General features: G+C 44.5%; 2 protein-coding genes across 6 annotated transcripts in view; both read left to right on the forward strand.

Annotated features, from left to right (window-relative positions):
- Window positions 1-137: 137 nt before the first annotated feature.
- The window catches only part of LOC149359088 (WASH complex subunit 1-like), a 37,131-nt gene continuing 20,221 nt past the window's right edge, over window positions 138-17,047 (forward strand). The window contains exons 1-5 of one of the 5 annotated variants that reach the window (XM_089571300.1): window positions 138-251; window positions 536-700; window positions 10,536-10,828; window positions 13,975-14,213; window positions 15,468-15,735. In XM_089571300.1, coding sequence (XP_089427426.1) covers window positions 153-251; window positions 536-700; window positions 10,536-10,828; window positions 13,975-14,213; window positions 15,468-15,735 — 1,064 coding nt within the window. In that variant the 5' untranslated portion in view covers window positions 138-152. Of the gene's footprint in view, window positions 701-10,535; window positions 10,829-13,974; window positions 14,214-15,467; window positions 15,736-17,047 lie in introns of all 5 variants that reach the window. The other 4 variants (XM_089571301.1, XM_089571304.1, XM_089571302.1 and 1 more) reach the window with 4 other exon arrangements.
- LOC149359089 (uncharacterized) lies at window positions 750-5,118 on the forward strand. The gene has a single exon (XM_089571310.1). It carries the CDS (start codon window positions 4,246-4,248, stop codon window positions 5,008-5,010), a length of 765 nt encoding a protein of 254 aa, XP_089427436.1. The 5' UTR covers window positions 750-4,245; the 3' UTR covers window positions 5,011-5,118.

Below are 17,047 nucleotides of genomic sequence, written 5' to 3' on the forward strand. Positions count from 1 at the left end.
CTCAGTTTCGCACCCGAAAGCAAAGTGCTCGCGCTCTTCCCGATAAAGCAAAAATCTTATTGTGCATTGCCCATACCGTATATATAAGCGAATGCAATAAGAAAACGATATTTGAAAGTTTTGATCGCGGTGCAAAGAAGTCACGTGGTCATATGATTAAGAGGGCGGGGAGGTTTGGGAGTTTCGTGGTTTCGTCGGACGTGGTGGTGAGGTATGGGGCTGCTGTGCGTGGTACCAAGGCTGGTTGGCATGTGAGCATCTCGTGCACCCTTTGCCAGGCTGAAAGAACCTGGAAGTAGTCTGGCTGGCTGGTCCCAGACACACGTCAATGGTCCGCTTGCAAAGTAGAAAACGTGCGCAGCGCCTGTGTGTGTAACTGGGGGGTGTAATTTATATCCGTGTGGGAGTATAAGCTGTTAAATTTCCAAGCATCGTCGCTTTGTGTGTCACTATCGCGTTTAAAAGCATGAAGTTTCAGCCGTACGAAGCACATTTGATACCGTCGGACCTTCGTCACGATGAGTGCATCCTACAGGTGGCGGACAGCCTCGATCATCTCGGCAAAGTCGCCAACGCCATTCTGGACGGCTTGCAAGGACGATTGAATGAGTATAAGGGCCGCCTCCAAAGCATTCAGGCTCGCGCCGACTTGGCAAGGGCCAAAATCTCGGCCATACGTGGCAGCAGCAAAGCAACTAAGGTGAGCGTCGTGCAGGCGTTAACAAGGTCAAAACGCATTGGACGGTCGGTTACAAGGACCGACCGGTCTCGTTTCCGATCGGTTATGCTCATTCGTCTGTGTATCACCTCGTATAATTTATGTGGGCAGGAGGCAGCTGCAAGAACAACAAAATGTGTTTTAAATGCTTTGGAGCACTCCTCCATGGGGCAATCTACAAACTGAAAACAAATCCCTTCTTTAATTGTACATGCGCCAGTGCTAGACTTATTGGAACCTACTCGTACATATGCAGGTAGTAAATTGTAGCATAGTACGTGTACACTGTTAAGCCATTGTGGAGGTTCACAGCAAAAAAAGGAAATTCAGTGCTTGTGGTCAGTATACCCACAGTGCGTTGTCTTCAGGGTCACCTAAACACTAAAGGGGAGGAATGGCGCAGCATCAAGTTATGAATACAGCAGGAGAGCACATACACATACAAGCGCCAACTTTCAACTTTATTGTTTGGCTGCCACTACGCCGAATTTATGCAAGGCAACACACTCCGCAAAGTAAAAAAAAACAATGATGCACGTGGACGTGATGTGCGAAGCAGCAAATCATGAAAACACCCATGGGAAACAACATGACGACCACACTAAGCTGTACCGCAGGACGTGCAACGCCCTGTTGCGAGGGACAAACTAGACAAAACATGAGATAAAAGATGGGAAGAAACAGGCTACAGTGTAAACGAATCACGAACATACCCTCAAAAGAACATGACGGAAGGCCGCATCGCAAAACAACAAGCGAATGATGAAGGACTAAAAGCGCTAAAAAACATGAAACCTAATACGTCAGCAGAACACGGCTAAAGAAACCTAAAAACTCACTGAATAATAAGCATAAAAAAAAACTACAAAGCCAACAATATCATGGCTAAAATTTGATGACAGGTAAATGAAAAGAAACTTGGCACAAAGCATGCTGAAACGAGCTGGGGCATCAGCATGAAAAAACAACAAAAACAGAAGCACCCCTTATTTAGGTCTCGTTAATGCTTAGTTGTCTTTGTTACTTGATGCTGCGCCATTTTCCCTTTAGCACGTCTGTCCAACGTGCCCAATCCTATACTTCTTAATCACCTAAATGCATCCTCCAGTTTTAATGCTACGTACATCAACTGCATGTAAACATGGATAAAAAATAAGAGAGCTGTAACCTTTACTGTTTTTAAGTAACACTGAAATTGTGGGATGATCATGCAAGCCTACAGAATAATGCTCATGTGGACATATTTGTAACTCTGGGAACAAACATATAAGTAGGGGTTGGTATAAACTGAAAAAAAAAAAAAAAGAATGATAAAAATATGCTGAACTCAGTTTTAGACAGACAAGTGTCCCCATTGTGGTGCTGCGCCCGACCAGTGTGATGAAAAACACTTGCTGTGGACTTGCCTGGCTACAGCTTCTGTGAGACGACGTTTCCTAAGAAAGGTTGGCCTGCGATGGGACGTTGCAGATGACTATAGCAAGTGGACTCAAGATAATCGCTTTATCGCAAACTTTTGCCGCTTTTTAAGCGAGGCTTGTTTGCACTCCTTTTTATAACTTTCTTTACTTTCTCATTATGCCTAATGGCAAACAGCCGCCGCGGTGGCTTAGTGGCTATGGTGCTCGGCTGTTGGCCCAAAAGACGCGGGTTCGATCCCGGCCGCGGCGGCTAGAATTTCTTTGGAGGAGAAATTCTAGAGGCCCGTGTGCTGTGCGATGTCAGTGCACGTTAAAGAACCCCAGGTGGTCGAAATTTCCGGAGCCCTTCACTACGGCGTCTCTCATAGCCTTAGTCGCTTTGGGACGTTAAACCCCACAAAACCAAAACCAAACCTAATGGCAAACAGCTCGAATAAAAAAAAAAAGAAATTCGGTTTTAACCGGAAAAGGTCAGTATTCTTGGTATGCAAGGCACAGATAGCTGGCTGTTGAATGCGAGTTGCACTGAGTAAGCTGTAAGCCAGGGGCATGATGCGATGATGGTGTTGTTGGATAAGCAGCGCAACTGTACTATTTGAGGTATTTCTCCACAACTCTGATGACCGAGAAGCACCACCTCCATGCCGCCTGCTAGCTAAGCATTCTACGTTCGCTGTCATCGCCTGCTTAGAGCAGTTAGTCTGTTAAGTAGGTTTATCAACTGCATACAGGATGCTAACATGAACTGGTGCATGGTCATCACAAGAAAGCATGTTCTGGCTACTGCAAAAACTGGGCGGCAGTTCCATCACTGCCATCAACATGCAGACCACGTGATTTTCCGCCCTCATGCTCAAGCCAGAGTGACAACCCTCTTCGTTGTTGAGTTGTATCCAACTATATACTTATCTCACACATCATTCGCAGCACTGTGAAAGGTAGAGTGCTCTTGTCCAATCAGTGCCAAGGAAGACAATAGTAGTTTCTAAAAAATTTCAGCAGTGTTGTGGCTATTTTTTAAACAATTATTGCAGTAATTGAAGAGGTATTTCAAGGTGCTGTTTTGAGAGTACAGCAAGAGGTTCATTCAGTGGTTTAATTTGCAGAGGAAGTCCGCACGAACTCAGCTCTGGGGAGGCCTAGTGGGCAGTGGTGCAATGCTATTCATAAACGTGGCATCCACTGGGTCTTCCACAAGTCTTGCAGCAGCTGGACTCTGGTGCTCTTTCTTTCCCAGTACGGAGCAATCCAGGCAGCCTTCGCAACCAGGCAGAGGCTAACCGCCTTCTTTGTTCATTGCAGAAATGCACGTTTGAGGAGCGGAATCCGAAGCTGCTACCGTCACCGCTGGTGGAACCTACACGTGTCCACGGATCGTCCCCCTCCCTCCGTTCTCTACTGGCAAGCCGCACCTGCGCACTACTGTCCGATATCAACGGCGTCCCCTATATAACCGCAGCACGACGGTCCCCACATCATTCACGGAGCAATCCAGGCAGCCTTCGCAACCAGGCAGAGGCTAACCGCCTTCTTCGTTCATTGCAGAAATGCGCGTTTGAGGAGCGGAATCCGAAGCTGCTACCGTCACCGCTGGTGGAACCTACACGTGTCCACGGATCGTCCCCCTCCCTCCGTTCTCTACTGTCAAGCCGCACCTGCGCACTACTGTCCGATATCAACGGCGTCCCCTATATAACCGCAGCACGACGGTCCCCACATCATTCACGGAGCAATCCAGGCAGCCTTCGCAACCAGGCAGAGGCTAACCGCCTTCTTCGTTCATTGCAGAAATGCGCGTTTGAGGAGCGGAATCCGAAGCTGCTACCGTCACCGCTGGTGGAACCTACACGTGTCCACGGATCGTCCCCCTCCCTCCGTTCTCTACTGTCAAGCCGCACCTGCGCACTACTGTCCGATATCAACGGCGTCCCCTATATAACCGCAGCACGACGGTCCCCACATCATTCACGGAGCAATCCAGGCAGCCTTCGCAACCAGGCAGAGGCTAACCGCCTTCTTCGTTCATTGCAGGCGTGTATCCTGTATCTTTGATTACAAACATCGATCTTAGGCTACTGGATTGCTCCGTTCGTGTTTGTGTCCAGCATGGGCGATAAGCCTCCTTCAACCATAAAAGAACTTGTAAAGGCTATGACTGACTTGAGTGCACAGTTTGACTCTAAGCAAAGTGAACTAAAGCAAGATTTAAAGCATGTTATTGAATCTGAAATGGAATCTGTCATAACTTCAATGGGCTTTATCAATGAAAAGTTCGAAGAATTTAGAACAGAGATCTCTGAGCTCAAAAAGACCCTGTCTGACGTGAAAAACGTAAACCAGGAAATGAAAAAAGAAAACAACCGACTCACAAATGAAGTGAAAACTCTCAGGCACGAATTAACTGAACTGCAGCAGTACAGTAGAAGAAATAACCTTGAAATCAAAGGCATCCCTCCAGCACCCAGTGAAAATCTGATTTCAGTGATAACATCGATCTGTCATCTCTTGAGCACCAAGTTCGATGAATCCGATGTTGAAGCTATCCATCGTGTGCCCTCAAAAAACAAGGATGAACCCAACATCATTGTTAAGTTTGCCTCCAGGAAAGTGAGAGACAGCATTCTGAAAACAGCGAAAAAGCAACGGCTGAACACTACACTTTTGAGCTTTGACGATCACGAGAATCCCGTGTTCATCAACGAACATTTGTGCCCGGCAAACAAAATTTTGCTAGGTAAAGCACGGAAAGCCAAAAAGGAAAAACAGTGGAAACACACATGGGTATCAGATGGCAAGATCCTGATGCGCAAGACAGATACCTCGCATGTTCTACATATAACCTGTGACGATGATCTTGCTCAGGTAGTCTAGAATCATGGCCTTTTCCGTTGAGGAAATCAGTGCTAAGTGGCACGAGAGCGAAAACCTTTCCATTTTTCATTGCAATGTCCGCAGCATAAATAAAAATCTAGACCAACTCACTGTACAGGTATCGCAACATTCTTTCCAGTATGATCTTATTGCTGTAACTGAAACCTGGCTTAAGAAAGGAGAAATACCGTACATACCGGGTTACACAACGCTATCTTTACCAAGAGATAGCACCGCACGAGGGGGTGGCGTTGCTCTTTTTATAAAAAACGGCATAGATTATCAACAGCTCTCGGATTCCTCTCTGAGCTCTAAAACCACGGAAGCACTTTTTATTCGCCTTAAGACAGACGTCGTAATAGGCGTGGTGTATCGTCCGCCAAACACGTGCACAAGTCAGTTCATATCTGATATGGAGTCCATTCTGGTTCCTCTGATGTCTTTTAATAATCAGTTAGCAATAGTTGGTGATTTCAATATTGACTTATCAAAGGATGACTGTCCAGATTATATTTTCTTACTGGAATCGTTCAACCTCAAGAACGTTATCAATGTGCCCACTAGAATTACACGTCAGTCTGCAACAATTATTGATCACATCTTATGTAACAGTGATATGGATGCCTGTGCTGGTGTTTGTAACCAAAACATTGCTGATCACTGTTCAACTTTTCTGTTCCTGCCACGGTCGGGTATCGATTGTACTTGCCCTACCCATACCAATGTATTTTCACGGGTGGACTACGCGCATGTCAGGCGTTTGCTCGAAGCTATTCATTTCGAAAATCTGTGTCACAGTGACGTTCACACAGAATTTGCTAACTTCGTATCTGCTGTTTCCGATGCAATTACTAAGTCAACGCTGAAGTTTTCTCGGCGCAACTATAAACATGCCATATGTCCTTGGATTACTGAGGAAATACTCACAGTATTGAAAAAAAAGGATTCATACTACAATAAGCTCAAAAACAACAGAACAAATGCTTATTACTTGAAACAGTTTAAGTATTACAGAAGCAAATCTGTGGCGCTGATGAGAAAATCAAAGAAATTGTATTATACTAATTTGGTTAATCGTCAAGGAAATCACACTAAGCAAGTATGGAAGATTGTAGGAGAAGTTACGGGAACAGTTAAAAGAAAACAGATTGTTCCTGACAACTTGTCAATAGAGACTGCAGACCAGTTTAATCAGTTCTTCACAACCTACGGTCAAAACAGTGCGCAACCTACTTCGTTAGCTTCAGTGACATCCGGCATACCTCGATGTATTAATAATGAATTCAGTTTCTTGAACATTACTTGCGATGAAGTTGCAAGTGTTGTGGCGAACATGCCCACGAATAAAGCGGCCGGGCCAGACGGCATAATGGCTAAGGTAATCAAGGACAACATTGATTTGTTTTGTGTTCCTTTGTGCAGAATATTCAATCACGCGATACACTCTAGCTTATACCCCGATACTTTAAAAGTTGCAAAAGTTGTTCCGATATTTAAAACTGGTGACCCTAACAACCCGTCTAGTTACAGGCCAATATCTGTACTGAGTGTCGTCAATACCATTTTTGAAAAATTAATTGCTTTCCAACTGAAAACCTTTCTTGATGCTAATCATATTATTTGTCCTCAGCAACACGGATTTGTTTCTAGCAGGTCCACGTCCACGGCTGTAGTTACTCTATCACAGCTTATCCTATCTGCTCTTCATAACCATAATGTTGCTGTAAGCGTATTTATAGACATCAAAAAAGCTTTCGACACAGTCTCACACTCCATTCTTTTAATGAAACTGGAAGCATATGGTGTGCGTAGCGGGGCACTTGAATTCTTAAAAAGTTATCTTTCTTCACGACACCAGCAAGTTGTCCTCAAACAGTTCAAGTCTGCGTACCAAACTGTTATGTGTGGTGTACCCCAGGGGTCAGTTCTGGGACCGCTTTTATTTTCACTCTTTATTAATGACCTCCCTAATGCAATACAGTGTTCTCAAATTTTGATGTATGCGGATGACACTGCACTTATCTTTACTGGCAACTCACTTGAGTCAATAGAAAATCCTATTAACCATGAACTCCAACGTATCTCGACTTGGTTTCGTAATAATCGTCTAACTTTAAACACTGAAAAAACTAAATATGTTATTTTTCGTTCAGAACAAAAGTGTATTGAATCAAGTGATTTTTCTATATTTGTTGACAACAATGTTATTGATAGTGTGTCTTCTTTTAAATATTTAGGGGTCATGTTTGACTGCCACTTGTCTTGGAAGGAACAGGTGCACAGTGTGTGTAAAAAGGTTGCGTACGGTTGTTTTACCTTGGCAAAGGCACGGCGGCACTTTCCACCTGCTATTCTTAGATCACTGTATTTTTCATTATGTCACAGTCATCTCAGTTATTGCAGTGGATCATGGGGAATCACATACAAAACGTATTTATCACCATTGCTAAGACTACAAAAACGTGCCTTGAAAACCATGGGATTACCTTCTTCAAATAGTTCTACCAATAACATTTTGACGCAATGCAAATCATGTCATTCACAACCTTACGCGATTACAAAATAGCTCTTATGGTTAATAATATTGTAAATACCAACTACCCCTTACCTCTTGGTGCATTCAGTATTCCCGTCCGCAACACTAGACAAGCCAGCAATGGCAATTTTAATCTTCCTATTTGCCATAATGCATACGGAGAAAGACTAATAGAATTTACAGGAGCGAAAATTTGGAACTCGTTACCAATTGAAATAAAGCAAGCTAGGAATTTCAAACTGACATGCAAGAAACATTTTTTGGGAATGGAAGCAAGGCTACAGAGTTAGTTTTTCTTCAATGTGTTTGTGATTGCTGTTTTATATGTTATTTTGTATTGGACCGCTGACTAGCCTCATTGGCTATCGGTCCAAATACCTGTGTATACATTTTGTTTGTGTTACTCAATAAAGACTTCTTGATTCTTGAATGTAGCCACCAGTCACGGGGTGAGGGGCACGGAGGAACACGTTTTGCAATGCACTACATTCTGCCGCCGCGGTGGCTCAGCGGTTATGGTGCTCGGCTACTGACCCGAAAGACGCGGGTTCGATCCCGACCGCGGCGGTTGAATTTCTTTGGAGGAGAAATTCTAGAGGCCCTTGTACTGTGTGATGTCAGTGCACGTTAAAGAACCCCAGGTGGTCGAAATTTCCGGAGCCCTCCACTACGTCGTCTCTCATAGCCTTAGTTGCTTTGGGACGTTAAACCCTATAAAACCAAACCAAACCAAGCACTACATTCTAGCTGGCTCAGATGGCTGCAGCCTTTACAGTGCTGCAAACAACTTGTGAGATGGAGTATAATAGTCTATATGAAAGTTGGTGAGGGGTCGGAAAACTTCAATGTGCATTCCGGGTCTAGGTCGGTCGTTTAAGCGAGATGCAGCAATTAAAACTATTTTCGTTATTTATGGATTAAATGTAACCAAATATGGCACAAGGGAAAAGAGTGGCTTGTTATGTCACACAGGACAGAAGCCAGCAGTCACCGAAACCAAGGAGCATAGGAGGTGTTTTTCTTATTTTTTTTAATTTGTGGTTTTCATCAGTGGGATATTGATAGGGTAATTATTTTAAAGATAACTGATTAAGAAGCAGAAGAAAAAACAACCACATGCCGCCGCCGAGGTCCGAACCCACAACTTCCGAATTTCGCGTTTTGCAACTTTTTACGCTGAGCTGCATTTTATTTCCTCGCACATTTTATTTCGCACTGGCCTGTGGGCTGTGTGAAATCGGTGCATGCTTGAAGAACCCCAGGTAGTCAAAATTATCCGGAGCCCTCCACTACAGCATCCCCTGTAGACTGAGTTGCTTTGGGACGTTAAACCCTCTAAACTGAACCAAACCAAAGTTTATCCCTGTGTTTGCCTCGTTTATCACCTTGTAAGGTTTTGCTTGTGTTCAGAGAAACGCAGCATTGCAACCAATGGAAGCCCTGATTTTGTGATCTCTCCCCTTGATGGTGATATTAAGATGGATTGTGCTCTGTGGTCACAGACCCGTGGAATTCGTGATGCTCTGGGACTATCGGAAGCACTATTCGCTCACAGTCTTAGACAACCATGCATTAAAAAAGACCTTAATTTGTACTGCATATTTTGCCATATTTTGTCACAATACAGATGAAAGCCTGAGGGTTGCAAAAAAAATTGAGGAATAGAAAATTTTGTCCAAATTGGCACTTTATTTGCCGCGTGCCCCCTTAGGTTGGTAGGTTGAGGCTGAAGTTCGGTGCTCTGTGCGAATTATAAAATTCTTCACAAATTCTCTGACATATGTTAGAAAGGACTTAAAGAAATAAAAATAAAAGTGCCCTGGCCGGGATGCCAGGTGGCACAACGGGCTAAATTCTCTCAGAGTGAAAATTAATGAAGTTTTTATTAGAAACTAATTAAGCAGTTAGTGGGTTGTGACTTCTCCCTTAAATTATTAGATTTTTATGTGCCAAATGCTGTAAAGCAAACTGTAGTGGAGGACTCCAGATTAATTCCAGCTTGCACTCTAAGGTTCATGCGTTGAAATCTTGTGCCGTGAACATTTTTGCATTGGACCGTCATCGAAATACTGCTGCAGCTGGGAATTGAGCCTGTTAACTTGGTTGCTGTTAAGTGATTTCAGCAATTTGGACCTTTTTTACAAAGTTGTTACTGTGAAGGCAATGTATCTTGAAACTCGCATAGATTTGCAGCATGGTAGGGCTGCATCTTTTCATTATTTTTTTGATCTCCCGCTTTGCATTCTGCCATATTCATTTGTCACCTTTCCAAGTGGTCGATACCCACCGGAGTTGTGCAATGGCTAAGTTGTTCTGGTGTTAAGCACGAAGCTGTGGGAACAAGTGGGACAACATACACATTTTGCTGTCTAGAGCGCAGGTGTGAGCAGGACTGCACCACACTCCTTTCTGAACCTAGAATAGGTTTAGTCTAATTTGCATGGCAATCATAAGCTTTTTATTATGTAACTTGTGTCCCTTTGTCATCGTCTTCATCTGCTGGTACAGTCGACAACTGTGCCAATACTGCGCTGACGGCGGGGATGTGCCACTGCTACAGATGGGGCCGAAAACGCAAGAATGCTTGTGCTGTGTAATGACAGCACACATAATAGAACTTCAGCTGATTTAAATCACTCTGAAGCCCTCCACTACAGTGTCATTTGTAGGCCACATGATGCTTTGAGTCATCGAACTCCACACATCACCACCACTCGGGTGTTTGAAAGTAAACCAGAGTGCACAACTGCCTCACAATGCATCGTGTTTGTGTGGCACCTAAAAACTAACCTAACCTAACCTGAGCTACCTATAGCAGTTTCTCAGTATACTCTGTCTTATCACTTTAAGTAAACTTTTTTGAGTAAATGCCCTATTTTATTTACCTTCTTTATGGTCTAGTTTACGTTTGCAAGTACTATTGGGAAGTTCATTGTCCTTGAGCTGTCCACGTATTGCTGTATAAGATTTGTGTCTGTTGCTCTGGCAGGTTTTTTCAAGTTACAAGTTCCCCGCGGGTGATCCAGATGCTGCCCGAGAACTTGCTGTGTCTTTGCCACCCGTGCCTCTCGAGCTAAGCCGCATCCGCATTCGAAGCCAGCACTTGGCCCCTGATGAGCGGATGCTCAAGGAGAAGCTGCAGTTCTTCAACGTCCGTCCACCTGCAAGGGCAAACCTGTCGGCCACCAAACCTGCCTGGCAAAATGAGGAAGGCCTTGGCAGGCTGCCAGATAGCACAGAGAGCGTTGGAAGCCTACTCTTGTTCAACACTGGCGAGAACCCGTAAGAAAAACGATGTGTGACAGTTTGTTTGAGCATTGTTTTGCATGGAGTCAACCTGAACAGTCTGGTTGCTCCTGTTTACTCATTGGGAATGATGAACATAACTAGATAGATTTGTGCTGCGAAGTTACCAACAATGAATGCAGTCACATAGTATGCTGCACTTGTTAGTCATTGCTCCAGCATCACATGTAGTATGCAGTTCTGCATTAATGCGTAGTGTTGCACTAGATGGTTCATTGCACGATTTTTCAGTGGAGCCAGCGTCCAGCTCTTAAGTGTCGCATTCTTACAGCCTTGTTCTGCTAGACTTATACAACCCAAATAATGTGGGTGACTTGGCTGGTTTGCAGGCAGTGTGAAAATGCTAAAGAAACATATTTTTATCAGCAGAGGTGACTGGGCATGATGTGGAGAACTGCAGTCAGCCTGTATTATAACTGTGGTGAAACATGTTTTGGTTATATAGTGTGTGCATGTTAGGAATTATTTCTTTATACATTTGTGAAACAATGGGACACATACTTCCCGTTTTGTTTCCCATACTAAAGGGTTCATAAGAGGTAGTAAGACGCAGCAGTCCCACTTATACTGTGCTCCCACCTATCTTAAGGTTTCAATGATGTGTTTAAAAATGGTTTCAGCTGCGTCTGCTAGATGAGGTAGTGGGTCAAGACCTTGAAACTTCGTTTTTTTTTTCCGTCCTGTTGCAAGTTTTTGACTATATTTGATCTGGCAAAAAAACGATAAATAGCCCAGTGAGTGATTTCATTTTGCTGCATAGAGAGGAACAACTCTGAATCACAACAAGCACTTGTTCCAAAGATTTGAGATGACAAGTAATAAGAGGAAAGCACTTTTTCTTTACCATGCTGAAAATAGTTGGACATTTATTGACTGAATATTGAGTGATAATTCTCAGATATCGTATGTAGAGTTCGTTCTTGGGCACCAAATCATCGATAGCCGAATATTCAGAACCGTCAGCAGCAAGACGCCCTTCCGAATGAACATGGAAGGTAAAAAAAATCGCCAAATGTAGTTGGCGTCTCGGGTGAAGTTCGGCTCATCGGCCAAGTACACAACCCTGTGAAATTCGAACAAAGGCATAGACGCTGTTGGTGTTCCATGATGGGAGAAGTAGTGCGAATTATACATTGCAGGCAATGTGTCTGTGTGTTCGAGTTTTTCTGCTCTTCCTAACTTATTTGACTGATATTTAAATATTTAACGGCGCAAAAAAAGACGAAACACATAGGTACGAAGGTACACGACAAGACGAAGTGCCAACTTCCAACTGGTTTTATTACATACACGGAACGTACGTATATACCTTTATCGCCACATGCGCAGACAGGTCAACGACATATCAAGAACAACGTGATGAGGCATGCTCCAGGAATTTCTTTTCAGCTTTACACAGTGAAATTGATGTATCGCTTATGCACAAGTTTCCTTTCTTTTTGATAAAAAATGCTTCTATCAACTCCGTAGCTTTAGTGTCTTTGCTTTTGCCTAGAATGCGTACGTCAGTGAAGCATGACTCACAGTTGCAGGACGGGCACCCTTTTACGTGCCTAGGTAGATGTGTGCCTTCCTTCATCTTCCTTCATCTGTTATCCCTGCCTTTCCCTCTCTCTCTCTCCTTCATCTGTTCCACATTTCGCTCATGTTCCCTCGTTCGCTCATTCATGCACCGGCCAGTCTGACCTATATAGGAGTGGCTGCAAGACAGGGGGATTTCATAAACCCCTTCGGCACATTTCTCAAAAGGTCTTCTGTGCTTTGTTCCGGTGCCTCGTTCCATGTTGTTCTCTTTTTCAGTATGAGAGCAAAGGCCTCCGAGCTTTCTCTGTGCAGAGTAAACGAGCCGTACTCCGTGGCTGCTCGCAACTTTTTTCAAATTGTGAGCAACTCAATGCATATATGGCACCACCACTGGTCTTACCTCTTCTTGAGGGACCTCTGGCCTAGCTCAATCAGTACCATTCTTTGTCTTCTTTAGGAGGCTTTCGGCCACCGCTGTCACGAGCGAACGGACGCAAAAATCCTCCGGTTTTGCGGCCACTCCTATATAGGTCAGACTGGCCAGTGCGTGAATGAGCGAATGAGGGAACATTAGCGAAATGTGGAACAGATGAAAGAAGGCACACATCTACCTAGGCACATAAAAGAGTGCCCGTCCTGCAATTGTGAGCCATGCTTCACTGACGTACGCATTCTGGGCAAAAGCAAGGGCACTAAAGCTAGGGAGTTGATAGAAGCATTTTTTATCAAAAAGAAAGGAAACTTGTGCATAAGCGATACATCAAGTTCTCTGTATAAAGCTGAAAAGAAATTCCTGGAGCGTGCCTTATCACGTCGTTCTCTATATGTTAGTGACCTGTCTGCACATGTGATGATAAATGCTATATAAGTATGTTTCGTGTATTTAATAAAACCAGTTGGAAGTTGGCGCTTCATCTTGTAGTGTACCTTCATACCTATGTGTTTCATCTTTTTTTTTTTTTTTTTTTGCGCTGTTAACTTTAAATATGAGCCAGAACCAACTAGCCCAACAGCAAGTTCTTATTTGGCTGGTTCATCAAAGGTCAGGCTCATGTGAGAACAATTACTAGTGCTAATATTTGGGAGTTGATGTACAAACGCAAATGCGAAACTAATCTTTTCTGTCATATTCTTATTTAAATGAGATGAACTGGGGCATACTTCAAATGACCACTGCCTAGTGCAAGTGGAACTCTTGCTGAGCTATAGTGCGGGGATATGGATCCCCTACTGATGAGATTCATTTTAATTTTTTTTCAGCATGTGTGATGAATGCTTGCAGCTCCAGTATGCTCGTGGTGCTGTTTCTCGGTGCGGGCCTTTGTTGCAAGACTTCATTAGGGTACAAATAAAGGAATGAGCATTAGATACAGCTCTCAGAATTGGTGGAAAGAATAGAAAGGTCACCGTGTATTCACAACTGAAATCTTCTGGACAGTTTTAGTTGTGGTATATGAACTTCCCTTAAAAGCTTCACTCATTAGCAGTGTCTCCTGTGTCTCCATTGTAATTTGCTGCAATCCAGCAACATGAATGTATACCAGTTATCCAACTGCTGAGTTCTCCTGTAGCTGATTCCTCTGCTTCGTCACTCATAGGTGCCTCATCCATGCTTGCAGGTACACGAGATACGTGCAGCGTGACCCACTGGTTGGGGCCAAGCGGACGGCACCTCGTGCGGAAGAGGCTTCAACGGGGCCCAACCTTCTGGGTGCAGCTCCGGCCTCCATGAGTGGCACTGGGCAGCGTGGTACTTCCCAAGAAGGCTTCCTGTACAGCCCTGGTATGGGGCAGGTGCCGCAGATGGATGTGCCCGCTGCCCTTCCCGACTTGCCAGGTGAGCATGTCTGGGCTTCCCACGCTGAGCCAGCTATCCGCACTGGCAATATTAAGAGAGAGAAAACATCATTACTTAGAGGGTGAACAAGTTTTGATATTGCAGTTTAAAATAGGGACAAAGTGGTTATAATTACGAGAAATCAGTTCAGGAATGAAAAAAATAAAAAGGGCAGACAAGCTACTGATACAAACCACAGATTAGGTTAGTGGGAGCAAAGTGCCTAATGTGGAAGCCGCAAACATCTGAACCATGGTCACATGGGCTGCTTGGTATCTGATCTTGATCATGAAAAGATAGCATGAGGGTAGCACGAAAGAAGACATTTGAAAGGTGTTGAAGCGAGCCTTCTGCCTGCCATCTGTTGCTTGCGCTGGTACCCTGTCTGTGCGTTTCCTCAGTGTTGCCCTTGCACAGTTTTCTCATAGTCAAGGTTATGTGCCAGCCAGCCCGCATTGCCAGAGAGGAGGACTTTGGCTGGACAAGCTATGTGTGGAGAAGATAAGTGGTGGTTGAAGGCAGAGTGGCGGAGCCAGGTGGTTGAGCGACGGATTGGATACCAGGGAACCAAGTAGGGTGATGAGGCTAGGAGTATTGGATAGCCGTGACTTGCAAAGGACAGCGGGAATCTGACACCAGTAGGAGAGGCAATTTGGGTTGTTAATGATCCCACACCTCTTAGCTAGACAGCTGGTAGTGTGGCCAGTGAAATGGCAGATTGGGCTTATACCGAGTGTTGTAAGTATGCAGACATGCCTACAATGTAGAAAGAACATACTGGTATTGACTTTGAGGGACTATGTGTACCCATCAGGTAGGATGGTGCAGTTAGGTATGTGCCTTCATGTCCTATGAACTTTTGCTGTGAGCACATCGTGCACCGTGAAGCACAGGTCTTTAGTGGGCATGTTCTTGTGGACCAAAGGTTGTCTTTTAGCCTTGGGAAACCACTACGGTTTTCAAAAGATGCTGGCATGTCTCGGCTTCCGTCCCTTCCTGCCAAAGCGTTTGCAGGAAAGAGGATGCAGGCAGACAGTCCCTCAGAAAAGTGGCCAAATTCAGAGCCTGTCTAGAGCGAATTGGTTTGCTATAAGCAGTTATAGTATGAATATAGTCCCAAGATTGAGTAGGTTAAAGAAGTGGGCTTGAGGCCTACATGGGTTCGGTTGCTTAGGAAACCGAAAAAGAACTCCAAGGATCTCAAGGGTTCCTCAGAACCCAGTTTGGGAACCCCTGTTGTGGATGTCTTTGCAGGCGTAGCCGATGACCTGTCCTACTCTGAAGACTTAGGGCCATCCATTGCACCTTCTTGGCTTCCTGAGCTGCCTGAGGTGTCTGCTGACTCCTCAGTTCCACCATCCCTCCCCGAGGTGGGCGCTGCTGACTTGCCACCTCTAGACCCAACTCCTGAGCTGGCCGTCGAGTGTCCACCTCCCCTGGAGATAGACGAAGTGGAAATGGCGCCGTCCCAAGAGGCTGTGTCAGCTCATGACACAGCGGAAGTCTTTGAGGCAAGCACACGGTAAGTGGCAGTGAAGGCAAACCTCAGCCCTCTAGGTCGTGTCTTCTCGTGGCATGCAATGAGCTTCAGACTTTTGAAGTGATAACAGTGTAACAGTGCTTTGACCATACCTCTCATGCGCAGAGCGGTCGAGCTTGGCAGACTGATATTGTGTAAAAGTAGTAAGCTGTTATAAAATGATTTTCCTTTACCGTTTTTGTTATCGTGATAGGTACTGATTTTATTATTACTTTTCCCATTACTTCAATAACTCGCCCTGTTGTAACTTTCAAAGACAAAAAAAAAGAACTTGAATAAGGTTGAGTTGCACGACCATGCAAGCCTAAACGTGAACTTGAGAAGAACGCAGATTTTAGTCGAGCATTTTAGTGGCCCTAGTGTAACGAAGATATATTTTAGTGTGTAGGAGGGGGTCAAACGTGCCCATCGGAAATAAACAACCAAAGCCTGGTGATGTAGCTATTTGTGGACGAAGTATAGTCCTGGCCTGTAGTCTCATTTTTCTGGCTCACTCCAGTTTATCAAGAGAGAGAAAAGGCAGAGGTTCTTTTTAAATTGTCAGATGCTGCATAGAAAATTTTTGTGGGAGGATGATGGGTAATCCAGTATCGCAAGTTTTTTCACTTTTCTTACCATCAGTACAAACAGTTTCAGGGGCCCTTTAATACAATACACTGCCACTGATTTAAATCCAGGTAACTCAATTTTTCACTCATTTCAATCCCACCCAGAGGCAGCTGATGGCCATCTTTTGTTGTTCTGGTCTACTAATTGACTTTTTTTTTGAAAATTTGAGCTCAGTCTATCAACATGCACACACCCTGTGCCACCTTTGACACTGGTAAAGTTTCATCAAGGCACTGGCAATAAAAAAATCTAGTATTATCATGCAATATATTATATGCGAAGGCAAGATAACCGCTGGTCCTTAAGGGTAACGGAGTGGATTCCAAGAGAAGGCAAGCGTAGCAGGGGGCGGCAGAAAGTGAAGTGGGCGGATGAGATTAAGAAGTTTATGGGGATACGGTGGCCGCAACTGGCAAAGGACAGGGTCAATTGGAGAGGCATGGGAGAGGCCTTTGCCCTGCAGTGGGCGTCATCAGGCTACTGCTGCTGCTGATGATGATGGGAGAGGCCTTTGTCCTGCAGTGGGCGTAGTCAGGCTGATGATGATGATGACGATGAAGTCGCACCGGTAAGCGCTATAAAATGTGCTGAGGATCGCTTCATTAGAGTGTGCAACAAAAGTGCACGCTTGAGCGGCTCCAATGCTTTTCACGGCTTGCCTTTTTTTGTTGGCTTCATCGACCAA

Source organism: Amblyomma mixtum, chromosome 2 (assembly GCF_055824585.1).
Source record: "Amblyomma mixtum isolate Tamu chromosome 2, ASM5582458v1, whole genome shotgun sequence".
Lineage (NCBI taxonomy): Eukaryota > Metazoa > Arthropoda > Arachnida > Ixodida > Ixodidae > Amblyomma > Amblyomma mixtum.

Excerpts from the sequence above, each read along its gene's own strand:
- LOC149359089 (XM_089571310.1), top strand. The coding sequence starts at position 4,246 with ATGGGCGATAAGCCTCCTTCAACCATAAAAGAACTTGTAAAGGCTATG.